General features: G+C 50.6%; 4 protein-coding genes across 5 annotated transcripts in view; 2 read left to right on the top strand and 2 right to left on the bottom strand.

Moving 5' to 3' along the window:
• The first annotated feature begins 636 nt into the window (after positions 1 to 636).
• LOC148334321 (calpain-2 catalytic subunit-like) lies at positions 637 to 10,105 on the top strand. 2 transcript variants are annotated; one of them, XM_088298069.1, is made up of 21 exons: positions 640 to 1,128; positions 1,281 to 1,350; positions 3,728 to 3,846; positions 4,377 to 4,510; positions 4,594 to 4,762; positions 4,850 to 4,933; positions 5,010 to 5,095; positions 5,183 to 5,248; positions 5,629 to 5,789; positions 5,863 to 6,032; positions 7,148 to 7,159; positions 7,260 to 7,471; positions 7,671 to 7,707; positions 8,393 to 8,458; positions 8,527 to 8,584; positions 8,661 to 8,725; positions 8,802 to 8,870; positions 8,935 to 9,013; positions 9,210 to 9,326; positions 9,806 to 9,864; positions 9,950 to 10,105. In XM_088298069.1, the coding sequence occupies exons 1-21, from the start codon at positions 892 to 894 to the stop codon at positions 9,971 to 9,973; spliced, it is 2,094 nt and encodes a 697-aa protein (XP_088154195.1). In that variant the 5' UTR covers positions 640 to 891; the 3' UTR covers positions 9,974 to 10,105. The 2 variants fall into 2 exon arrangements, with proteins under 2 accessions (XP_088154194.1, XP_088154195.1); XM_088298068.1 differs by having other exon boundaries at positions 637 to 1,128; positions 4,594 to 4,933.
• An 889-nt stretch (positions 10,106 to 10,994) lies between these two features.
• LOC148334320 (small ribosomal subunit protein bS1m-like) lies at positions 10,995 to 11,607 on the bottom strand. The gene has a single exon (XM_088298845.1). It carries the CDS (start codon positions 11,588 to 11,590, stop codon positions 11,057 to 11,059), a length of 534 nt encoding a protein of 177 aa, XP_088154971.1. The 5' UTR covers positions 11,591 to 11,607; the 3' UTR covers positions 10,995 to 11,056.
• Positions 11,608 to 13,615: 2,008 nt separating this feature from the next.
• LOC148334319 (splicing regulator SDE2-like) lies at positions 13,616 to 16,919 on the top strand. Its single transcript, XM_088297959.1, has 8 exons — positions 13,616 to 13,808; positions 14,333 to 14,453; positions 14,537 to 14,648; positions 15,625 to 15,794; positions 16,146 to 16,251; positions 16,323 to 16,436; positions 16,522 to 16,618; positions 16,854 to 16,919. The coding sequence occupies exons 1-8, from the start codon at positions 13,692 to 13,694 to the stop codon at positions 16,917 to 16,919; spliced, it is 903 nt and encodes a 300-aa protein (XP_088154085.1). The 5' UTR covers positions 13,616 to 13,691.
• Positions 16,912 to 23,730, bottom strand: part of LOC148334318 (echinoderm microtubule-associated protein-like 6) — a 26,915-nt gene continuing 20,096 nt past the window's right edge. The window contains 11 exon segments of the mRNA XM_088297926.1: positions 16,912 to 17,173; positions 17,419 to 17,559; positions 17,631 to 17,795; positions 19,097 to 19,237; positions 19,481 to 19,742; positions 20,228 to 20,432; positions 21,777 to 21,953; positions 22,129 to 22,289; positions 22,541 to 22,712; positions 23,065 to 23,179; positions 23,252 to 23,376. Of these exon segments, the coding sequence (XP_088154052.1) occupies positions 17,004 to 17,173; positions 17,419 to 17,559; positions 17,631 to 17,795; positions 19,097 to 19,237; positions 19,481 to 19,742; positions 20,228 to 20,432; positions 21,777 to 21,953; positions 22,129 to 22,289; positions 22,541 to 22,712; positions 23,065 to 23,179; positions 23,252 to 23,376 (1,834 nt within the window). The 3' untranslated portion in view covers positions 16,912 to 17,003.

Genomic DNA, 23,730 nt, shown 5'->3' with positions numbered 1-23,730 from the left:
AACACTCACAGAGGATAATACAAATTCGGTAACAATATATAAAGTAAAATCGATATGTTACATAAACAGAGGGGATTCATAAGTATTAAGGTAAAAAACACAAAGGAGCATAAGGAGTAAAATCCAAACAATAGATATTTAGTAATGACTGTATGTATTCTTGCATTATTGTTTCTATTTTCTGAAGGCAAACGAACACGTTTGTAGTTTAATCGGAACAAACGAGCGAGCCCAACCTGAAACTCCGCTGTGCAGTTTCGCTGTCCACCACCGGGCGGCACTGTTGTAACATGTATAATATGTACGGGGGCAATGCGCGTCCAACTTTTCTCTACAAGCGGCGCCCCTCCCTCAAACAAAGCAAAACTTTGCTCTCCTCTGTGATGAGCAACTTTATTTGTTTCTTCATCCTAAACTAGAGCGACTCAAGTGAGTTGAAAACGAAATGTTCGCCATGCTGTCAAGAGCAACACTCGATTGCTTTGTGACAAAAACAAGAAACAACCACGCCCAAAGCATAAAGAACCATTCGGCTTTTAGGTGGAGACCTTCCATTCTCCGTACGAGCCTATCGGAGCTGACTTCCGGTAGTGGGCGGGGTTCACACGTCCAAAACATTTTTGGGTGTTCAAACTAACAATGACGCGTGACTCAAGGCGACTTTTGGAGCCTTGGTCTTCCCTTCATCCACACTGGAATTAATTTGCGACTTTGCGGAAGCGGACCCGCCCGCACACGCACGAACGCACGCCTCACGGCCCCGCCCCTTAAACAGGGCGTGGGTTTATTTGCCTACGGTGACGTCACGCGGCGCAGAATCCCACACAGCCGAAGTTTTTCCAGGCGGGCGAAAAGTTGAACGCAGCCGCCGAACTTTTTCTTCTCGTCGCCATGTCCGGCGTGGCGTCCACCCTGGCCAAGAAGCGCGCCTTGGCGGCGGGCTTCGGCACCAACCAGCGGGCCGTCCCCTTCCTCAACCAGAACTTTGGCGCACTGCGGGCCCAGTGCCTGAGCGGCGGCAGACTTTTCTGCGACCCCTCCTTCCCGGCCGCCCCAGAGGCGCTCGGCTTCAAAGAGCTCGGACGCAACTCGTACAAGACTCGGGGAGTCACCTGGAAGAGGCCCACGGTAAGGCCGAGCGACGATGGGCAGGGGAGGGCGCGGTCGTCGCGTCTTGCTCCCTTCCTTCCTTCTTTCGTTCGTTTGTTTGGAAAATGGCAAAATTGTATCGGAAGGTCGATTTTTCGGGTGATTGACGCCGCTTGTTTGTGCCCAATCAGGAGCTGGTGTCCTCACCTGAATTCATCGTGGGAGGAGCCACCAGGACCGACATCTGCCAGGGCGCGCTCGGTACGTCCCCCGTTGGCCCGCCAACCTGTCAGTCAGTCAGATTGTCTGTCTGTCTGTCTGACAGCCGCATATGAGTGTTTGTGTTCTTCTCAGTGCAACGTCAACAGGCACTCTTATGTTGCACACTGCCGTGTTACGAAAACACACACAAGACAATCACAGAATATGATTAGCATCGTAAACATGAGCGATTGTCAAGCGATGCGCCTCGTCCACAACCGTACAAATCGCATCGGGCGCTGGTGTGTCGTTTTCGTTCTAATATATTTCAAGAATACTTAAGAACAATTCAAGTCAAAATGAAAAGAGAATGGATCTTCATGCTCGATGAGGACATCCGTTTAAATGGCTCTTGAGTCGGTGACCTCGTCGCTTGTCGTACTGTGATGGCGCCAAGGACATTCGAAGCGCCCGATGTCTGAAAGCTGTGTTCAAAATTCACCAAAATGCGTGTTGGCATCTCTCTTCATGCCTTTGTAAACCTCTGAAAAGCTCTGAAAATATGACCGATATTCGTGATTATCAACACGCTCAACTTGGCTGGGAAATCACAATGCCCCGCCCCTTTCCTCCAAGTTCCCAACGGATGTGGCGCGACAGTACCGTTGCTCGTGTTACACAAATATAGACAGACGTCCTTTTTGGGGATGGCGAAAGAAAAGTTTTGTTTTGACTAAGCGAGGACAAAAGTGTGTTTTCGTCCGTCCCGAACTGGCTCAATTGCCGACTGCGTAAGACGTAACTATGGGGGGGGGGGCTCGCGCACATACGTCAAACTGTTCACCCCGATGTGGGCACCCGCAAGGCGAACGAGCTTCAAAAAAGATTTTCGGAATGATCAAATCTCCCACGGCGTCATGCCATGGCGCTTTTTCTGTTCGTTTTGTTTTATTTTTGGGCGTGGTGGCGATGAACTGGTGAAATGTAAGGACGGAAGCGCTTATGTTATGAATAAGAACGGAGGACGGAAGGGTGGCCAAATGGTGGACGGAGGACGGCGGACGGACCGGCAAAATCCATTAAAGTGCTGATTTTTGCTATTACATGCAGTACATTATCTCTGCATTGTGGTTGGAGCTGAGCAAGTTTATAAATGCATCACGCGCACACACACACGCACGCGCACGACCCCAAACCTGGCACACACACACTGAAACGCAACACTTGTATGTGTCAAAAAACCTCCCGTTACACATCAACAACATTTCTTCTGCTGTCTCACACACGCACACACACACACACCCTCACACTGCGTGTGCGTGCGTGCGTGCGTGTGTGTGTGTGAGAGAGAGAGAGAGAGAGATGAGTCACTGGCTGCGTGACTCATTTTTTGTTTTCTCATGTTGGAATGTCTTCTGCCCGCAGCTTTTTTGTGTGTTCCAGCTTCAAAAAGCACACGTGTGTGTGTGTGTGTGCGTGTGTGTGTGAGTTGGAAAAAGGAAGCGTAACTTGAACAAACTCCTGAAGTGACAAAACGTGTGGCGTGCTTGTCCAAACTTGAACGTGCTCGTGTCACATTGTGTGCGTACTTCCTGTCAATCATTTTGACATTTTACAGATGGTGATGGGCGGATCTCATTTCTGAATTTGCTTGCTTAGCTCCTCCCACCGGCGGAGCAAACAAGATGTCGTTTGGTGGGACGCCAATGAAGAAGGCAATCTTGACTCGAGCATGTTTTTTTTTTTTTTTTTAATCCCACGGCCAACTGCAAATCGCCTTGAAACTTTGCTGCAGCCGCGGCTCTCGTTTTCGCGGCTGTCTCGGTTGTCCCGACCCAGCACCGTCTGATTGGTTACACGCGCCGCCACGGCACGGCAAACAGCCAGTCAGCGATGAAGCGTGCCCGACTTTCAGCGGCGGCGGCGATTCCGCCGCACGGGGAACGAGAATTTGCTCACCACTTGAAACGGGCTCGGATTGCGTCGAAATAATCGACCGGACATCATCGGAATCATTTGGAATGCGATCAAAACGCGCACAAGTCGAAGGAACCGGACTCGTCTTTGGTCACCGACTTCAGCCTACTGGCGTGATTTTAGACCTAAAGTTGTCTGAAAACAAAGGCTAAATTTATAACGACTATTTTTTGTTTTCCACAGACGTCATTTGTAAGTCCAGAAGTACAAAATAAGCGCCCATGCTGCAGCATTCAAGAGGATCTTGAAGTCATTTTACGATCAAACGGCGCCCCGCTCGGCAAAATGGCGAAATTCCAAATCGAAAGGAAAATCTAAATATCGCAATTGGGGTCGTTTTTGGAAAAAAAACGGCGACAACGAGCGACACGCTGCCCGCGTTGCCATGAAGGATGTCGTGATTGACAGGCAGGAAGTGCACATTTTGTGGGCGTGTCTAACAGTTGCCGTGACAACGCAGGTGACTGTTGGCTGTTGGCCGCCATCGCATCGCTGACCCTCAACGAGTACGTGATGGCTCGCGTCGTCCCTGACGACCAAAGCTTTCGAGACAACTACGCCGGGATTTTCCATTTCCAGGTCAAAGGTTACACTCGCACATCTCATCCGTGTTTGTGACGCCGGCGTATTTGTGCCTCGCATTTTGGTGTATTTGTCGTTAGGGGTGACTGCCATGTTTGCTGAAAACGATGTTTGTGGGCGTGTATTATTTGAACTTTTATCATTGAACCTTGAGTGATGACACACACACACACACACAATTGTGCATGGATGTTACACACAATTCTGTTCTATACGCACGTACATACTGTCGCTCTTTCATGTTACACACACACGTGGACAGTGAGCCCCATTATTGGTGTTAATCGACAACTTATTTGTGCTGTAGTTACACTCAGCTTACACTAGATGGCAGCAAATAATTTCAAATGGAGACGATCACCAAGCACGATGGCGCCGCAATCGCACACACGTGGCCGTCAAGCGATCCATCACAAACAAAATAGACAACCGACCACCCAACAAAGCGACACGAACGCCGTTTTCAGCAAATATCTCCTGTGTGCATGTGTGTACTTTGTTTGAACTGTGTGTGTGTGTGTGTGTAGTTTTGGCAGTTCGGCGAGTGGGTGGACGTGGTGATCGATGACCGCCTTCCGGTGAAAGATGGCGAGCTTCTGTTCGTGCACTCGGCAGAAGGTCGCGAATTTTGGAGTGCGCTTCTCGAGAAGGCCTACGCCAAGTGAGACTAAAACGCCCCCCCTCCGCCCCCCCCACGGGCGCGTTAGCATGCGCACGTCATAGCGTCCATGTGCGTGTGCGCAGGGTGAACGGCAGTTACGAGGCCTTGTCGGGGGGCTCCACCACTGAGGGCTTCGAGGACTTCACGGGGGGCATCGCCGAGAACTTTGACCTCCAACGACCGCCAGCTGACCTCTTTGAAATCCTGCAAAAAGCCTTGGAAGCGGGGGCCCTCTTGGGCTGCTCCATTGATGTCAGTAGCTCACGCGCCCTCCCTCCTTGCGTCCGCACGCGCGTTTGTGTGCCGCACTATAACGGGTGTCTGTGCGCGTGCCATCAGATCACGAGCGCCGCCGACTCGGAGGCGGTAACGCGTCAGAAGCTGGTCAAAGGTCACGCCTACTCTCTGACCGGCGCTGTGGAGGTCAGAGGTGTCGTTCTTTCCGGATGCACAAAGCCATTTGGCCTCGAGGTGACCTCCGGGTGACTTCTGCGTGCAGGTCAACTGCCGAGGACGTCAGGAGAAGCTGGTCCGGGTCAGGAACCCTTGGGGTCAAGTGGAGTGGACCGGTGCCTGGAGCGACGGGTACGACGACGACGACGGCGACGACGGCAATGATGCAAAGGAAGCAATAGTGGCAGCGTGACCCCTCACCTTTTTCCGTCCCGGTAGGTCGTCCGAGTGGGACTCGGTGCAGGGAGACTGTCCTCACGCCAACGCAGAGGACGGAGAGTTCTGGTGAGCGTGTTGACGTCTGCCACACACAAACGCAATCTTATGCGTACATCTCACACACACACACCGGCGTGTCCCGGGTAGTCCGCCGGTGGGACATGCCCCGAACGTCTCACCGGGGATGCCCGAGCCACCTCATCTGGCTCCTCCAACGCGGAGGAGCGGCGGCTCGACGCCGAGTCGCTCTCGGGTGGCCGAGCTTCTCTAAACTCATTTTGGCCAAAGGTGAGGGGAGGAACATAAATCGAGAGCGCCACTTTCTGGCTCAGCTCCTTCTTCACCACGAGCGACCGCTACGGCGTCCGCAGCAAGAGGCGGGGCCGGACACGCACGCGCTTGGAATGACTTTTATTCTCCATTTATTTTTTTTTTCTTCTTGCCAGGATGTCGTACCGAGACTTCCTGCGTCACTACTCCCGCGTGGAGGTGTGCACTTTGACCCCCGACACCATCTTGGACGACTCGGTGAAGCACTGGAGCGTCAACAAGTTCGACGGCGCGTGGCGCCGCGGCTCCACGGCCGGCGGCTGCAGGAACCACCCCTGTGAGTTAGCGACGCGTCACAGCTCAGTTGGACTTTGTGGCGCTGGAGGTGACGCGGTGCCGTGCGCCCGCAGACACCTTCTGGATGAACCCGCAGTTCGTCATCAAGTTGGACCCCGAGGATGACGACCCGGACGACGGCGAGGATGGATGCAGCTTCGTGTTGGGTTTGATCCAGAAGAACCGAAGGAAGCTCAGGAAGCAGGGCGAGGACATGCACACCATCGGCTTCGCCATCTACGAGGTGACGCGCCCGCCCTCGCCTGCACGCGCGCGCGTGCTCGTGAAACGAAAGAAAACCTTCACACAACATCAGTTTGAGAAAAAGAAACGTGAGATTGTCGTGATCTGAGTGACGGGGAGCATGCAATTGCTGAAGAATAGTGGACCGAGCGTGGCGCCTTGGGGAACACCGCGCTTGACCAGCGTAGTGTCGTTTTTTTTTTTCCTTCCCGGCTCGTCCCGTCTAGGCCAAAGAGCCCCAAACGTGTTTTTTCCTTTTTCCCTTCTCTGACGGAGGGCCGGGGTCAGTTTGTAACAGAAAAAGTGGGACCATCGCAGGGGTGCATAGACACAAACGTAAAATGTATTATTTCATGATCATTTTTTCAAAGCCACGCATTTGCAAATATTAATTTCTTTCTGGATTTCACAAGAACGTCCACGGTAGGTTGAAAACTCTGAATTGTCTCTCGCGTGATTGTGAGCACAGATGATCGGCCGCCTTTGTAACCGTCACTTGACCCTTTTTTGCCAGTCCGTCGTCCGCCATCTGGGTAGCCTTCTGGTGTTTTGCCCCCCCAAAAAAGTGTCTTGTGCGTGACGCCGCCGCGGGAGAAATGCTAACGGCAGAGGTTTCTTTCAACATCGTTTTGTGTTTGAAGAGACGTGAGACAGCAGCGTGCGTTCAAGCGTGCCTGTATTTCCTTATTGAGACATCACATAAGCCGCGCCTCCCACCTCAAAAAGGGGCGGGGGCAATACCGCAAACGCTAGAGCAATCGTTAGCTAGCTAATTTACGATTCAAATGTGCATACCTTCTTCTGGTCAAACCGAAGTGGCTTAACAATTTGACTTCCTCTGCTGTTCTCTCGTCTGCAGCACGTTGCCGTCTCACGTTTCTTCAAACACAAACAGTTGGTGGTGGCGCTAAAGAACTTTTGGTCGCATCGCGATCACATCACACGCACGAGGGCCGGACTGAAATCCACCTCTGGCCTTTGTTAATTGAACCCTTTTTTTAAAAGTTGTCACCCCCCCCAAAAAAAATGGCCGTCCGGACTGGCCTGTCAATAAGAAATGGCAACATGGTTGTGGAAGTTTTTAAACTTTGTGACGCCACATGTGTTGTGTTTCAGCTTCCCAGACAGGTGAGCAGCGCAAGCACAGCGGCTCGAAAAGTTTTTGCGTGCAGTTGCCGTGCTAACGGATCCGGTGGCGGCGGCGGCGGCGGCTTTGTTTGCGCTTCAGTTCCACGGCCAGCGGCAGGTGCACCTGGACAAGAACTTCTTCCTGACGCACGCTCAGACGGCTCGCTCGGAGACCTTCATCAACCTGCGCGAGGTCAGCACCAGGTTCAAGCTGCCGCCCGGCGAGTACCTGGTGGTGCCGTCCACCTTCGAGCCGCACCTCAACGGCGACTTCTGCATACGCGTCTTCTCCGAGAAGCGAAGCCAGACCGTGTAAGTGGAGCCGGGCGAGTTGGGAGGGTGGACGGGTTTTGGGTGGGCGTGGCACGCGTCAATGGCGCCGCTGTCTGCACGGCGGCAAACAACTAAACAAGGCGGCCCTTGTGCACCGGGGACTCATTTTCACTCACATCCAATGTGCGTGTGTGCGCGTGTGTGCGTGTGTCTCTCTGTGTGCGTTTCACATTTTCAGACCATTTGACGACCCGGTCAGCGCAGACCTTGATGATGTAAGTAAAGAAATGGAATTTAATAGTCTCTGTTGGGCGGGATTCGCACACTTCCAAAATGACAACTTTTCAGGGAATTAAACAAACCCAAAAAAAAAAAAAAAGTTGCTACAAGACGTTGAATCGACAATTGACACTGTGGTACTTTGGCGCCCCCGAGTGGTGCGGCAAACAACAACAGTTGACTTTTTGAACATTTTTCTTCAACTTTTTTTCATTTTTGAAAATGAACCCATTTAAGAGCAGTAGCGAAGGTTTTACTTGAGTGCGTCACAACATTACAACTTCTATTTTGTTTGATTTTTCTCTTCAAGTATTTTGTCTCCATGGACGACAGTACTTGGTGTTTTGTTCTCCCGCTGACTTTTTTCACTTTCTTAAAGGGACAGCGCACCACTAAACTGAGGCTTAAAGGGCAAATGCACCCAACAGTCTCTTAACAGTAAACAATTGCAAAAATAAGAAGAGGCAAAAGACTTTCTAAAAGTTTGACAAGACTTCTTAAAGGTTTTGATTATCCAAAAGCCTCAATCGATTCGGGGCAGACCTTGAGTATGAATTTGGAAAAAAAAAATACTCAATTGACCAAAAATGGGAATTTCGGGGCCTTCGGCCCGACAGCCACGACCGCAAACGGATGAAAGCGGCGTCATTGACTCGGACTGACGTGGCGTCGCCTCGACAGGAACTCGTTCCGGACGACGAAGTGGACGCGGCTTTCCGAGGCCTGTTTGCCAAGCTAGCGGGACCGGTACGTCGCCGAGTGCGCTAACGCTCATGCTAACAGTCCGAGAAATGCTAACGTGTGCGCCGCTTCAGGACATGGAGATCTCTGCGGCAGAACTGCGGACCATCATGAACAAGATCGTCTCCAAGCGTGAGTTTGGCGACGGCGCTTCACTCCCGAGTCGGACGCTCACGCCGCAAACGTTTTGTCTCCTCTCCGCAAACAGGAAGTGACATCAAGACGAGCGGCTTTGGCATCGAGACGTGCAGAGTCATGGTTAACCTCATGGATGTATCCTTTTCGTATCGCGGCATATCGTAACGATCCTCGAAGAAGACGTACGCCGTGATTCTTAACGCCGCATCAGGAGAGCGGCAACGGGAAGTTGGGTCTGTCGGAGTTCGCCACCTTGTGGAAGAAAGTGCAGCGCTACCTGGTAGGATGGCTACTTTGAAACTGCGGCGGATTTTTTTGTCACGCCATTTCTCGGTCCCTGACAGTCCATCTACAAGAAGAACGACACGGACAACTCCGGAACCATGAGCACACCTGAGATGAGAGTCGCCTTCAAAGATGCCGGTCGGTCCCGCCACTCTAAATGCTAACGCTAACGAACCCGATGGTCACCTTCAAAGACTTTGAGCAGTTCCTGTCATTTGATTGCAGCAAATAATCCTCCGTCTATCAACTCCTTTCCGAGACCTCCCCTAATGCCGTTCGTCACCCTTCTGTTGAGGGAACTGCTTGACGTGTTATGTTTGGGTTTGCGTCGTAGGTTTCACCCTAAACAACGCCATCTACCAGCTGTTGGTAGCCCGCTATGCCGAACCAGACTTGACGCTGGACTTTGACAACTTTGTGGGCTGCTTGATGAGGCTGGAGATCATGTTCCGTAAGCTAACACATAACACCGCCACCAGTGAGCGAGCTCGAAGCTAAGTGCATTGTTGAAACGAAATTTCGGACTAGTGTGTAGTTAAAACAATTGCTATTGCTAACAACCAAGCTAAGGCTTCACACGAGCTGCGTGGAGCATTAAAACAGGAGTTAATGTTGATTCACAGCCACTAAGTTCACAAATGAAGTTAAGTGTGAATGAAAAAAATGTGCCACTTAGCAATTGGTAAGCTAAGCGCGTAAAGCAAAAGTTCACACTAGTAAGTGGCTGCTAAGATAGCAACCAAAGCTAATTGCGATGCTAAGTCAAACGTTCCACTCGGTAGCGACTGCTGACGCAATGTCAAAACTTGAAGTCAAGTGTCGTTAAAATCTCATCTACTTCTAGTTAACAGCCGTTAAGTTAAGTTCGCCACCGAAGATAAGCGTGTTGTTAAATCTGTCCGCTAAGCTAAGTGTGTTGTGTGTGGTCAGGGATTTTCAAGAAGTTTGACCCGAACGACAGCGGATCCATCCAGCTCAACTTCAATGAGGTCAAAGTTTATCTCAATTCATCAAAATTGTTTTTGTGTTGTGATGGTCGCGTTGTCGTCATCTTTTGTGTCCTTGTCTCTTTAGTGGTTAAACTTCTCCATGCTCTGAACGGCCTTCAAGTTGCGGTGGCCGTGGCCCCGCCCCCTTCAAGAAAACAACTTCCCATCTCTCCACATTTTCACTTCATAAGCCGTTACGAGAGCAAGAAAAATCAATCAATAAAAGCTGTTTAAAACGCTTGCTCGTTGGCGTCTTACATGAAAAAATTAGCATGAATGCTCTTGTGACAAAAGGAAAAAAAAAAGGAGCAATGCACAGGCAAGCTTTGTCCAAATTTGCAGGCTGCGTCCTTCCTCATGTAGCCTTCGAGCACTGCATAAATTATGTGAGCAGAACGTGAGCACGACCAACGCATGGCGTCCTTCGCAGAGTTTTACTTTAGTTTAAACCCGCTTGTCGTTGGAGTCTGTTTTTTCATTTTATTTTATGCAACCATGACTGTGATTGGTCTCACAAAAAATATGAATTGATCATATTGTAATTCCAAACAAAACCTTCAAAAATGTTTCAAATGAGCAGTGAGCTCCATCTTGCTGCGTAACGTTCACAAACGCTCTTGATTGTGACATTTGCATCCATTTGGAGATTGGCTAGTGAGAGGAGATAAGCTGCACTTCCTTTCAAAATATTTGGTTAAAAGGTCCCGAAAATGTGTAAAGCGTTACCAGACTTTAATAATAATACGAAATACTGAGAGGAACTCGCTTGACTACTGGCTTAATGCCAAAATGTAATCTATTACATGTGACTTGGGCACCCCAACACTCTTGGAGATGCACGTTAGAAGAGCATTTTCGCTCTTAAAATGGAAACAAATGTCGAACCGCCACCGAGAAACCAATCCGACGCCTTTTGCGAGTGGCAACGCAAGATGGCCGCCGCTGCCAAAGGCCACGCCCGCAGATTTGCTCACAAGCAACAAGGTTAGCTTGTGTGCTAACATGTACTGATTTGAGCAGCGCTTGCTAGCATTAGCCTAGCTTCACCAAGCGGGCAAATAATGAATGTGATCGTCACGGGTGGAGGTTGGAACAAATATGCGCTGACAAAAAACGTTACAAAGACCAACTTCCAATGCGCAATTGTTTTATTTGAACAAAAGTAGTCCAACCTCCAGCGTCGCTCGCTCGCTCAGGAACGGCCCGGCCCGTCCCTGCCGGCGTCCGGAGCTCCGAGCAGGGTGGCGTGGGCCTCCAGCAGGGTGACATCGGCGTCGGCCCCCAAAAAGCGTCCGGTGAGCTCGGCGTCGTGCAGCCGCAGGCGGACCCTGGCGCCCTGCTGCAGTTTGTCGCCGTCCGCCGGCCGTCGGCACACAGCGTGGAACTTGGCGCCGAAGTCCACGTACAGGTCGTCGCCGACGACGTGGAAGATCCTCCCGACGACCGTCTTGTCTTTGGCCGATCCCATCTGGACGAGCGGGCTGCGGCGGAGGAGAGCCGCGAAGGTGGCGGCGGCGGCGGCGTCGTCTTCTTCGCGGGGACGACGGAGCTCCGATTGGGAGATGAAGGCGGCCGCGAAACCCGACTTGGGCTTGTTGTCCTCGGTGGAAGAGGAGAAGGCAGCCCGGGCCCCCGGGCCGGGGCAAAGGGGACTCCGCGGTGGGACCGGCGCGACCACGCCAAGCGCGCGGCGGCCGACAGCGGCGACCATCCACATGGCGGACATTTTGGACGCGGGCTCACGAGCGCCACGAGGCGCGCGCGCGCGGAGTCACTTACTTGCTGTTGTATGACTTTATTCGAACAATCTAAATAAATGAAAATTAATTTCGGACATTGAATATTATTTGGGCAAAATAAAGTGTGTCCGTGTTCACGTGTTGAGATGTTGGATTTATGTACGGAAAAAAAGAAATAGATAATTTCTCTGCTCTGCTCAAAACTCTATTTTGGGGAAAAGTTAGAAACCTTAAGAAAGGACCCGTCCAGGATGATCAAGGCTGCAATGGATGCCGAGTGAGCCGAGAGGGAGCTGATGGCTGCTGCGTTCAGGTGCTTTTGTTGTTTTAAAGAAACAGTGGGATGTGTATGGGCTGATATGTGTGCCACTAGAAACTGAATGTGAATATCATCGATTTGAATGTGAATTTCTTATATTTGAATTGAAAACTGAATATTGGCATTGAAAAATTAATTATTGAATTTATAACTGAATTATTGAATGACATAAATTGCATAATAGTTTAATTTGAATCTGAAATTTTCCATCTACTATTTATGTCATTCAATAATTCAGTTTTCAATTCAAATATTCAAGTTAAGCAATTCACATTCAAATCGATATTCAGATTCAGTTTCTAGTGCCACGGGGGTGCCTCTAGGATGAGCAATGGATTTCAGATACATAGATCTCCTCTTCGGCCAATCGGCCCCTTCGTTTTGAAGGTCGTACACTACGTCATTGGTATTGCCAGTGTTACCATGTGTTATGCTTTTAATAATAATAATAATAATAATTTGCCCTTTATTAGTCCCACAATGGGGAAATTCGAGATTCGAATCCAGGCCTCCTGGGGAGACTGGGTCCTGAACGCGGCGCCTTAGACCACTCGGCCATCCTTGCAGGACCGAAAGAGACCTCTGGAGGGCGCCAACCGTCGGACACTTGGAAGGCTGGTTGCTGATTTGTTCACTGCAAATTTCTCTGGCGTATCTTATATTTTATATCTTCTATTCCATGCAATGGTGACTGGCAATACTGATGAAAAACTTAACGGCCTTAAAAACGAAGGTGCTGTTTTATGGGCTGATTTGTGCCAGATTGTCCGACGAGGAGATCTATGTATATGGAATCCATTGCTCATCCTAGAGGCACCCCCGTGGCCTGATATTTGTGCCACTAGAAACTGAATCTGAATATCAACTTGAATGTGAATTGCTGAACTTGAATATTTGAATTTTAAACCGAATTATTGATTTGAAAACTGAATTATTGAATTACATGAATTGTAAATGGAAAAGTATTGATTAAAATTAAACAATAAATTTGTTGTTATTCAATAATTCGGTTTTCAATTCAATAATTCAGTTGTCGATTCAAATATTCAGTTTTTAATTCAAATATTCAGTTTTCAATTCAAATATTCAAGTTAAGCAATTCACATTCAAATCGATGATATTCAGATTCAGTTTCTAGTGGCAGTTTCAGTTTCTATCAGCCCATAGCCTCCACTCAAAAAAACGAAGTCAAGCCAGCCGCCACTCTTATTTTAAATACTGTGCACCACGGTGCTGATGGCCACCTTCAAAATAAAAGTTATGAAATTCAAGTATGCACGTCAGTGGTTTTGGGTGTACCGGTCAAATTTTGATATTTCTCAATCCTTTTATTTTGAAATGCCCCATCAGATTTTGATGAAAGTACTTTGGTTGGATACCTGGGGTGGCCTAGTGTACCCTAGCGCTTGTCTGGTTGCGGGATAACAAAAACTAAATGTTTAATTATTTTCTATTAAATCAGTTGTCATATCAGCCATTGAGCTACAGCTAACATTGATTTCTCTTTCTATCTCGATTCATAACATTTCTTGTTGCAATTCTGAGTCAGTTTGCATTCGCCCTGGGTGAAAAAAGAAGTTTAATAACATTATTTTAAATCCAAACCAGTGACGTGCATACTTGAGTTTCATAACTTTTATTTTGAAGGTTGCCATCAACGATCGCTTTCGGCGCATTACCGTAATGCAGCGTGTTGCACAGTATTGAAAATAAGAGTGGCGGCTGGCTTGCTTTCGTCTTTTCGAGTGGAGTCTGGCCTCACTGCAGTCATGGAGGCCACCACGGAGGTTTTTGTTTGTGGCCCGGGCCGCTTGCGCTTTTCCCCGCGTGTTTTTCCACAAGGTTCGCTGGTTCGAGATGTTCTCGAGTGGTTCGGCCAACAATGGGTGAGTTTGGACGGCCAAATCGTGACAACAATTAAACTGACGTGCTAAGCTAACGGTTAGCACGTTAACATCTGCTTGTTCACTCACAAATTATTTTGGAAGCTAGAAAAAAAGTCGTTTGGCAAACTCGCACACTTTGTAAGGTCTGTGCTTTGTTGTAATGGTTGCACAAAATTATTTGATGCCCATTTGCCACGTATTAGGTCATTGAATAAAAGTCCAAACTGCGCTTACGAAATGTGAATTTGTGGCTGCATGCCCTCAAAACTAGTCTTGCTTTCACTATTCTCCAAATAGTGGCCACAATATGTAACTCTATAACGTTCTTTTGTGTGTGTTGATTCAGAAGTTCAGTGTCGTGTCAAGTCCAATAGATTTTTGTTACTCGAAGTATTTTTTAAAAGTTGTGCTGCTGCTTGCTAATGCTAATGCTAATGCACGAGGTGGACAGTCCTGTCCTGCGAAGTTGCTTAACGAAATCATGAAATTGAATCAAGAAATTGAAAAGAAGACGTGAATTCCAGGCGCCGGCGTCACCGCGGGACTTCTACGTCAGCAGAGACGGTGGCGTGTCTCGCTTGGATGAGCGCCTGCAGGCCGGCGCCGTCTATCGCCTGACGCCACGCCTCGTGGGAGGCAAGGGGGGTGAGTGGGCTTTTTGTGTGCGCGTGCGCGTGCGCGTGATGGGAAGCGGGTGACGTGAAGTGTCCCCTCTCTGCTCTTGGAAGGCTTCGGCTCCATGCTGCGAGCGCTCGGCGCTCAGATCGAGAAGACGACCAATCGCGAGGCCTGCCGCGATCTGAGCGGACGTCGCCTGCGAGACGTCAACCACGAGAAAGAGTGAGTGACGAGGCCTGATGGGCAACGTTAATTTTGCTCCCGCTCGCTTTTTAAAAACAAAACAAAACATGCTAGCATATGCTTTCAGCTAATGAATGTTTTACCATCCCTAAGTACAGAATTGGCCTGTCGCCTCGTGAACATTCGATAATCGATGCTGAAAGCTATTTTGGCAATTTTTTGTCGTCATTTTGCGATATTTGTCCTCCCAATTTCAGCCTCTCTGCAGCCATTTTCTGACAGCAATTAAAGCAACACTTTTGGACCTTCTGAAAATATTTTCTGAACCCAACGGATGAAACATCAACTTCCAAGTAGTTGAATGGAACCGTTGCCGGAGTTGGTCTGGCACCGCGCAACTTGGAGGAGGACGGCTCACCAAAATCAACAAATGTGCAGACGTCCCGCTTTCCCCAAGTCGCAAAGTTGATGTGTGATCACTGCTGTTGTGACGGCTGCAAGAAGACCAAAAAAGGGAAAATGTCTTCCTCTACATTGTCTTCTTTAAAAAAAAAACAACTTACAATACCTCTATCGGGCTTTCCCTCGCTCAACGACAAGGAGGCGTTTGTGATTCCTGCACATCCGGGATCCTGCTGTCCCTTTTGATTTCTTCAAAGCCTTCGAGCAAGTCAAAAAGGAGAGACTCCTCGCAAAAAAATTTGCGTTTTGAGAAAATGCAAAGAAACGGGAGAGATGGAGGTGGAAATTGTGCACATTTGCTGTTCAAGCAACGCAAAATTGTCCATCATTCGAATGTGGTTGAGTTCAGGCGAAACACTACCACTTTAGTCCACACGGTGCCGCCATAATCAGCACCGCTTGAAGCGATTCATCGATAGCTCGTCAATCAGCAATTTGTGAGGCGACTCTTTTGATTTTTGAGTCGATCTTCGTGTGCAAACGATCTTTCGTGAAGGCGGACCGATTAGCGTCTTTTGTCAAAGTAAGACTTGCAAACTTCCTCCGACGGCAGGATGGGCGAGTGGCTGAAGCGCCAAGCGGATCGCGAAGCCGAGAAGGAGCAGCGGCGTGCCGAACGTCTGGAGAGGAAACTGGCCGAGCCCAAACATCAGTTCAGCGACCCCGCCTACCAGCTTCAGTGTCACAGCCTGGCCGAGAGGCTCGAGGACTCCGTGCTCAAAGGTGAGCACGCACATTTGAATACCTGCTGGCATCTTGTTTCCTCTTTTTTTTTTTTTTTTGGAAGGACCGAGCTAAATCTCTCGCAGGGTTCCACTTTGCGATTTGTGAAACGTTGAACGCTGCCAACGATGCGTTTTTGTGAACGAGCGGACGCTTAGTCCCATTTAAAATGGCCGCGCGTGAATGTCGCCATTTGCGCTCGTTAACTTCTGCTGTCCATCTCGCTCTCGTCACTCGCTTTCCTCCTCACTCCAAAACTTTGGCGAGCTCGCATGCTTTTGTCATCAAAGTGCGGCACAGATTGCGGCGCCGACGCCCACTGACTTGTCGCACGTGTCGTGCTCCGCCCAGGTCTGCAGGCGGCATCCGGTTCGCAGGCAAAGGCCTCTAAGCGACCCGGCTCCAGCTGCCGCCAGCCGCCAATCAAGAAGAAGAAGACGACGGGGGCGTGTTCTTGGTGAGCGGCGGCGCAAAGACGCGCGGCGACTCGATAACCTCGGTGACGTCTGTTGGTGCTCGCTTGCGCAGGACCGGCTTGGACGATTTGAGCTCAGAAGATGACGATGACAAAGAGTCTACAGCGATGTCAAAGTGTCACGCCACCGCAACGGGACGGGAGGCGGAGCCTGCGACTGGCGAGAGGTTGGACGGCTCATTTAGTTCCGATTGAGTCGACGGTTTTGTTTGTCAAACGATTGGCGCCAGCAAGCGAATGTTTTGTGCTCAGGATGCGGGACCCGCCCTTACAGGAAGTGCATGTGGAGGAGACCACGCCCACTGAAGAGGAGAGGGCTGTGGCAGCCAGCTGCTCACCTGGCTTGCAGGTAACAACTTTGTTCAGCTACTCTGATGGATGCTCATGAAATGACAAAACAATGAACCTTACTTGACATGGTCGCCTTAAAAAAACAAAAAAAATATATAAAAAGTGTGCAGACTTGACGAGACGTGTAAGCCTCAACATCAAATTGGTTTGGATTGTATTTTATTCATTTTCACTTAGCATAGTACACATTTCTTCTCACAATTGTTGTGTTGTATTGTGTGTGCTCTCCACAGCCAGCAGGGGGCGCCGTCGGCGTGCATCACAACGAGGAATCGCTGAGCCGGCGCTCGTGCAAGTGAGCATCGTTTTCTTTTCCCCGTAGACTGCTTTGTTTCGGTTTTTTGTTTTGGTTTTTTGTTGTTTTTTTTTTGGGGCAAAGCCCTTCAGAAACCGGGATCCCAGACGCTGACCTGGGGCGCCTCCTCTTCCCGGAAGCACTGGACGACGTCGCCGGGCAGGAAGGTCACATTGCCGTCGGCCAACAGGCCGCACTCGCCGCCCGCCCCGACGGCGCTCACGTCGTCCTTGTGATGCTTCAGCGCCAGCAAGCCACCTGAACAAACGTGCCAATAAAACGGCTTTGCTTCAACATTTTGTCAACATCTTCCATCCGCTTTTCGCGATTACGCTGCCGCTTCTGCATTGCCTCGGAGGCGACGATTCCATTTCTCAAGGAGAAGATGCGCATCGATTAAGCTTGGCGCTTGTGGTTGGGCGTGAAAGCCAGGACGACAGCATCAAGTAGATACTGATGACGCGTGACAAAAGCCTGGCGGTGGCGCCGGTGACGACACTCACCCTCCCACAGCATCTCGCCGCCACGAATCAGCCGAAACTTCATCTTGCGCTCCAGCTGACCTTTCAGCACGCGGCAGCCGGCCACCGCCATCTTCTTCTTGCCCGCCGTCACGTCGAATACAGCCAGAACGTTGGCCTCGCCTGGGGGCGGAGCCAAAGGGTCAGAGGTGGAGTGGAGGGCGGAACCCATCATCAGGCCCGTCGCGACTCACCCACGACGTGGCGAGTGACCAGCGGCGGTAGCTTGTCGGCGATCTCGGCCTTGAGCTCGTCCACCATTTTGTAGATGACGTCGTGAAGTCTGACGGGGACGTTGCGATGCGACGCCGTTTGCCGGATGGCTTTGCTCGCCGCCACGTTGAAGCCGTACACGCTGCCTGCAGGAAGCCGAGAGGACGCGCGTGAGCGGCGGCGGCGGCTTGCGCTCTTGCCCATTTTCACTGCGCTCAGGCCGGCAGCGGCTTGCGCTCTTGCCCGTTTTCAGGCAGACGCCAAGCCGATGCGGTGCATCACGATGCGTTTCGGTAACGCGCCGAAAGCGAGGGCCGCTGCCCTCCTTTGAAATCAAACTCATGTTATGAAACGTCTCCGCGAGCAGGCGGCCGCAACATCACCAAGAAACGTTCTCAATTGAGATTGTAAGAGAAATTAATGTGAACTGTGAATCAGTGGCAACTGATTGAAAAAAAAAAATCATCAAAAGTGTTTTTTGTGATCCCGCAACCAAAGCGGCGCTGAGGCACACTCGGCCATCCCAACGAGAGGACTTTGATTCAAAATCAAAGGCCAAAGTAAAGTCATCTTTTGACCTTTTATTCCAATTTGGTGTGGCATAAAAAGCAAACAAACAAAAAAAGTGTGCAAGTTTAACCGTTGACACTTTAAAAAAAAATGATGTCAATGAAAATTCGTTTTTCCCTCTTGAAGGATTCAAATATGTCAGTGGCATTTACGTAACAAAATGTCGATCATGAACATGAGCAGTTTTGTTTTTGCTGCGTTTAATAAAAAGAATTTATCAGACGAAACTAGAAGTGATGATTTTGTTTTCAAATCATTTGTCGTTGAATCACAGTTGACATTAATTTCTCTTTCGATCTCAATTCAGAATGTTTCTTTCTCCAATTCTGAGACCGTTTGCATCCCCCCGAATGAATTGCCGCATTTATCTTTGAAATGTAAACAAAAACGTCTTTGGCATGCGGTCGTACGCAGTCGGCACCTTCTGAGCGGCCAAATGGGAGACGTCGCGGACGCTTGAGTTTGGGTGAGCCGCAATAGTCCAAACGTCAAGCAAAAAAAAAAAAAAATGAATAAAGCTTGAGGGTCGAAGCTGGACCGGTACCGAGATCGCGGCCGCAGACCAGCAAAAAAGGCTTAAGTGGCCAACTTGAAGAATTTCCAAAGCCAAATCTGAGAGAAACTGGAGCACATTTGCTGAACAGAAATCAGTTCAAATCAAATTCTGTTTTCCATTGCAATGATTCATGCTCGACAATTCAATTCCAAATCAAATGGAAACGTTGGCAATGGCCTCAATATTTCAGCGCGTCAACATCATCACCGGCCCGGCTCACCTTTTAGAAGCACGCGCACGCATTCAGTCACAGATGCGCGAGTGGTGAGCAACGTGAGCGATGACGTCGACGCACGCTCGCACTTTTGCGTTGCTTCGTACCTCCAAACGTTTCCGCCATGTTGAGGTCGTTTTCGGAGACGTCGCCGATGCCGAAGTGAACGACGTCCAGGCCGCACTGATGCTCGCCGTCGTACGTGTCCAGGATGTTCAAGATGGTCTCCAAGGAGCCGTCCACGTCAGCTAGCCGACACAAAAACAAACACGGCTGACATTCCCTGAAGGCTTCACCAAATTCATCTTGTCGTCTTTGTTAATGAGGTGATTTTTTATTTATTTTTTTTACCTCTAAAAGGTCAAACTAATTAGCTTCTGGTGAACTTCCGTGGGAAGCAAATGTTTCAAATCGGGCCCCACAATGTTCCGGTTGGTCAGTTCATGCAAACGACGATGCTCTCTTTTTGCGATCGAGAGCGTTGTCGGTACCTTTGATGACGAGCGGCAGGCTGGCAAGCGCGGTCGCCGCCGCCGCCGTCTTCTCGCTGGGCCTGCTGACAAACTTGCTCTTGTTGTTGCGGTACAGCAAGGACTTCCTCTGCCGCCAGCCGAGGTGCGCCAGCTCCGCCCTCTCCTTCTTGTAGGCGTCGTCGTGTTGCCGCCGCTTGGCCGCCACGGCGCTTTGCTCCGCCTCCAGCCTCTCCAGCTCCTCCTCCTGACTCCGCCAGGCCACCACCTCTCTGGCGCGCTGCTGCAGACGCAAAACATTCTGTCCGATTTGTGTATGTCCAGGCCAAGAACGCGACCCGGCGTCCCCGTTTCAACCTCAAGCCGCGACGGCGGCGGTGGGAGGGGCATCGCATCGCATCTTCATCTTGGAAAAAATACAATTCTGATGAACGGCCACTGGCAAACACAGATACCAGCTATCGGAAGACGCGACAGCGGCCGATGCCGGAATCCGGCGTCCCCTTGTGGCCATTTTCTGATGCAAATTGAGATTTGTCTTTAAAAATGACATTTCATCCATTTTTCGGAACAAAGATAATAATTCTAATAATCATAAATTCAATTTGCAAGCGCCTTCCAAGACCTTCAAGGACGCCGTACATCAATAAAAGCAATTAAAAACAAACATTAGAATCTAAAAAAATAGTCGTGGTATCGATCTAAAAAATGCCTAAACGCCAAGTGATAACTTTTCGTCCGCAAAAAACAAACAGGCGACACACCGACCTCCGACTCCACCTCCAGGATGACGTCTCCGGCGGAGGGCGTGTCCTTCCAGCCCACCACCTCCACCGCCACGCCGGGCCCCGCCTCCTCTACCGTGCGGCTGTTCTCGTCCAATAGGAAGCGCACCTTGGCCCACGTCTTGCCCGCCACCAGCACGCAGCCTCGCCGCAGCGCCCCCCGCTGGACGAGCGTGGTCGTCACAGGACTGAGGGCGACAAGCAAGTCGGCGTCCGTTGCCGCGCCGAACAAGCAAACAATCATTTGGGGAAACGAATTGCCGCCATGCCGTAAAGCAAAATGCGACAAAAGAAACAAGAATTGAAAATAGCATGAAAGTCGAGTGTTGGGTCGGGGTTCGGCAACCTGTGGCGCCCTCAAACCAGCTCATTATTTCAAATGACTTTCTTTGTATTCCAAATGGAGCCGAACCTTCCGAGCAGATTTGGAGGGAGAAAGGTCGCAAGACGACGACATTTGCAAAAAAGTGAGCCAAACGAGACGGGAAAAGACGCAGAGCTGGAAAAGTCACGTTAAACAAATGGAATGTTCAAACTTAGACAAAAAAGGAGGCAACCAATCGAACGTCTTTTGAAGACATTCCAATAATTTGAAAAATAAAAAACACTTTGACTTCAGCTTCTTTCTTCAACTCGGCTTCTCAAAAGCTCAATTTGTTTTATCTTAACACAAACTCATCATGAGCAATGTCGACGAATATGTGGCTGGCAAATGACCAAAAAAAAAAAAAAGGGGCGGCTGTCCTCTCGTAGACGTTGAGCCCGTCATACGCACACGTGGACAAACATCACAACTACATCATTTGGCAAAGAGCGAGGGAAGGATCAGGCGGCGGCGGCGTCCCACCCTTTGCCCTTGTCCGTGCGACTCTCGACCACGAGGCCCTCGACGGCGCCGTCGGCTTCCGCTTTGAGCTCAAGAATGTCGGCGAGCGCCGCCGTGGCCTCAGCCAGCGCCGGCAGGTTGTCGCCCGTCAGTGCCGAGACGTGGACCGCCTGCACGTCTCCGCCAAAGTCCTCGCACACCACGTCGTGGGCCAGCAGTTCCCGTTTGACCCGCTGCGGATCGGCTCGAGCTTTGTCGCATTTGTTCACCGCCACGATCAGCGGAACTGCAACGCAACAAAGTTTTGATGCGAGCTTCACAAAAAGTTCCAATTCTGATCATGAAAGGCAACGTTTGCAACGCAGATTTTTTTGGGATACTATTTAAAAAAAAAAAAAAAAACATGCAAGTCAGCTGGCTTTTTGTATTCAGACGTCGAACGACTTCCTCAACTCAACCCTCCTCTAGCGCCGCTCGTGTTTTTGCCCAACAGCAGTGATAAAAAAAAATGTTTAAAATAAAAACAAATACTCCATATGGGGAAAAAAAAGAAATAAAATAAAATAAAAATCGGGATAATTCCGTGAAAGTTAAAGAATGTCAACGTGGCCCACCCATGCTTCCATTTTTTTTCAGAAAAAACCCCATGAAAATTAGAAAGTCAGCCTTGACATCCGCAAACACGCCGGCACCGGTCGCTCGCTACCTGCCGCCCGCTTGGCGTGCCGGATGGACTCGACGGTCTGGTTCATGACGCCGTCGTCAGCGGCAACCACCAGGATGACGATGTCCGTGGCGTGGGCGCCACGGGCCCTCATGGCCGAAAAGGCGGCGTGACCCGGCGTGTCCAGGAACGTCATCCGCTCGCCCGTCGCCAACTCCACTGCGGCTCACAAACAGTGCGCTATCAAAAGTGGAAAACCGGCAACAAAGTAGGCGCGTACCCATACAACATTTGTCAGAGTTGGCTGCTCGAGCAGCTCAATCGTGCGTCTCGGTCCAATTGGAGGCCGGACAAAAGCGGAAGCACAAAAGGCCGACGTGAACGCAACGAGTACCTGCGAAGGCGCCGATGTGCTGCGTGATGCCGCCGGCCTCGGTGGCGGCCAGTTGGCTTTTCCTCAGACTGTCCAACAGCGTGGTCTTGCCGTGGTCCACGTGGCCCATGATGGTGACCACCGGGGGGCGCCGCACCAGCCTGCTGGCGTCCGCGGGGGGTCTGCGCATTCACACGCGGAACAAACGATGGAGCCAGACTGCTTTTGAAAAGCAATTCACTTGCTTTCAAATAATTGCCACTTGCTGTCCGGAGTCAAAAAAAAAGTCGTGGGGAAAAAAAAAGCCAGCTTATTAAATCCTAATTTTGTGTCACGCCAAGAAACAGCTTTCACTCAAATCCTCTCCTTTTTCAATCAAACCCTGAAATCGTTTCTCGTGGCTTAGCTTAGCTCAGCCCGGCCAGCGGCTCACCTGGGCACGGCGTCTCTGTTGTGGCGCGGCGGCGTCTCGCTCAGCTTCTTCCAGCGGAACTTCATGCCGGAGCGCGTCACCGCTTCCTTGATCCATCGCTCCTCCAGCACAGACGACGCGTCCACCCGCGACACGTCCAACGGCGTGTTCTTCAGCGTCTCCAACACGTGAGCTACGTGCACGCCGCCGCAGGACAAGGCCGCACACTCGCAATTATTGACTAAACAAGTAAACCGCCGGGACGTCGAATCTCCAAATTCAAGAGGAGCGGTGCGGTTCTCGTCCCGGCCGGTCCTCGAGGGTGCACGCGAGTTCGCCCAACCGGCGAGCCTCGGAGAAGGCGTGCGACCGTGACCCTCGAGGAATTCGTTGGGGGGACGACAGGGAACCGAGCCCCCTAATTAATACGGACGGTTCGGTCCGTCTTCCGCCGATGTCAGAGTTTGGTCCGCATTATCGGAAAAGACAAAATCCAAAATGGCGACCAGAAACAAAAACAAAAGTGAGAAGGTGGAGGAATTTACCGGGGTGTTTGTTCATGGCTCGTGCGAGGGCCTCCACGGTCATGGTCTGCCTGATCTCCACTTCCGGCTTATTGGCTTTCACCATTGGCCTCTGCCCCTTCCTCTGACCTTTGACCTGCAGTGGGGTTTGGGCTCGGTTTCAAAGCGCGAGGCGGCGGGGACGACGAGCGCTCGCTTGCTCACTCACCTGCTTGGAGGCCAGCAGAGAGGCGGCGGAGGACACGGGACGGCACAGAACGGGCAAAGGCGGCAAGTTGGCAAGGTGCCGCAAGCGCGCCAACGACGGAAGCGCCGTCATCGGCAGCATCGTCGCTGACAGACGAGCGAGAGGTAAAGACAAAGTCACTTTTCAAACGCGGCAGTGAAGGCAACTCGCACATGCTCAAATCAAACACCCTCAACGGGTTGCCAGCCAATTGCAGGGCACCATCCGCGCTCACACTCATACCGAGGGGCAATTTAGACCTGCCAAGCATGTTTTTGGAATGTGGGAGCAAACCGGAGTACCCAGAGGAAAGCCACGCAGGCACGGGGAGGACATGCAAACTCCACACAGGATGGCCGGAGCCGGGATCGAACCCACGCCCGATGCCGTCTCTCGCTGTGAGGCCATCGTGCTAACCGGTCGACCGCCGTGCCGCCATCAAACTAAACGAAAAATATTCA

The sequence above is a fragment of the Idiotropiscis lumnitzeri genome, chromosome 6 (assembly GCF_059441095.1).
Source record: "Idiotropiscis lumnitzeri isolate Australia: NSW breed Sydney's pygmy pipehorse chromosome 6, RoL_Ilum_1.0, whole genome shotgun sequence".
Lineage (NCBI taxonomy): Eukaryota > Metazoa > Chordata > Actinopteri > Syngnathiformes > Syngnathidae > Idiotropiscis > Idiotropiscis lumnitzeri.
This window is presented reverse-complemented; position numbering and strand designations above follow the sequence as displayed.

What these genes read in the sequence shown, in the direction of transcription:
- LOC148334321 (XM_088298068.1), top strand. Translation starts at nt 892, where the DNA reads ATGTCCGGCGTGGCGTCCACCCTGGCCAAGAAGCGCGCCTTGGCGGCG. An exon ending in CTCGAGAAGGCCTACGCCAA is followed by an intron (nt 4,511 to 4,593) that starts GTGAGACTAAAA and finishes GCGTGTGCGCAG; the next exon opens with GGTGAACGGCAGTTACGAGG. An exon ending in GAACAAGATCGTCTCCAAGC is followed by an intron (nt 8,585 to 8,660) that starts GTGAGTTTGGCG and finishes CTCCGCAAACAG; the next exon opens with GAAGTGACATCAAGACGAGC.
- LOC148334320 (XM_088298845.1), bottom strand. Translation starts at nt 11,590, where the DNA reads ATGTCCGCCATGTGGATGGTCGCCGCTGTCGGCCGCCGCGCGCTTGGC.
- LOC148334319 (XM_088297959.1), top strand. Translation starts at nt 13,692, where the DNA reads ATGGAGGCCACCACGGAGGTTTTTGTTTGTGGCCCGGGCCGCTTGCGC. An exon ending in GACGTCAACCACGAGAAAGA is followed by an intron (nt 14,649 to 15,624) that starts GTGAGTGACGAG and finishes CTCCGACGGCAG; the next exon opens with GATGGGCGAGTGGCTGAAGC. An exon ending in ACGACGGGGGCGTGTTCTTG is followed by an intron (nt 16,252 to 16,322) that starts GTGAGCGGCGGC and finishes TCGCTTGCGCAG; the next exon opens with GACCGGCTTGGACGATTTGA.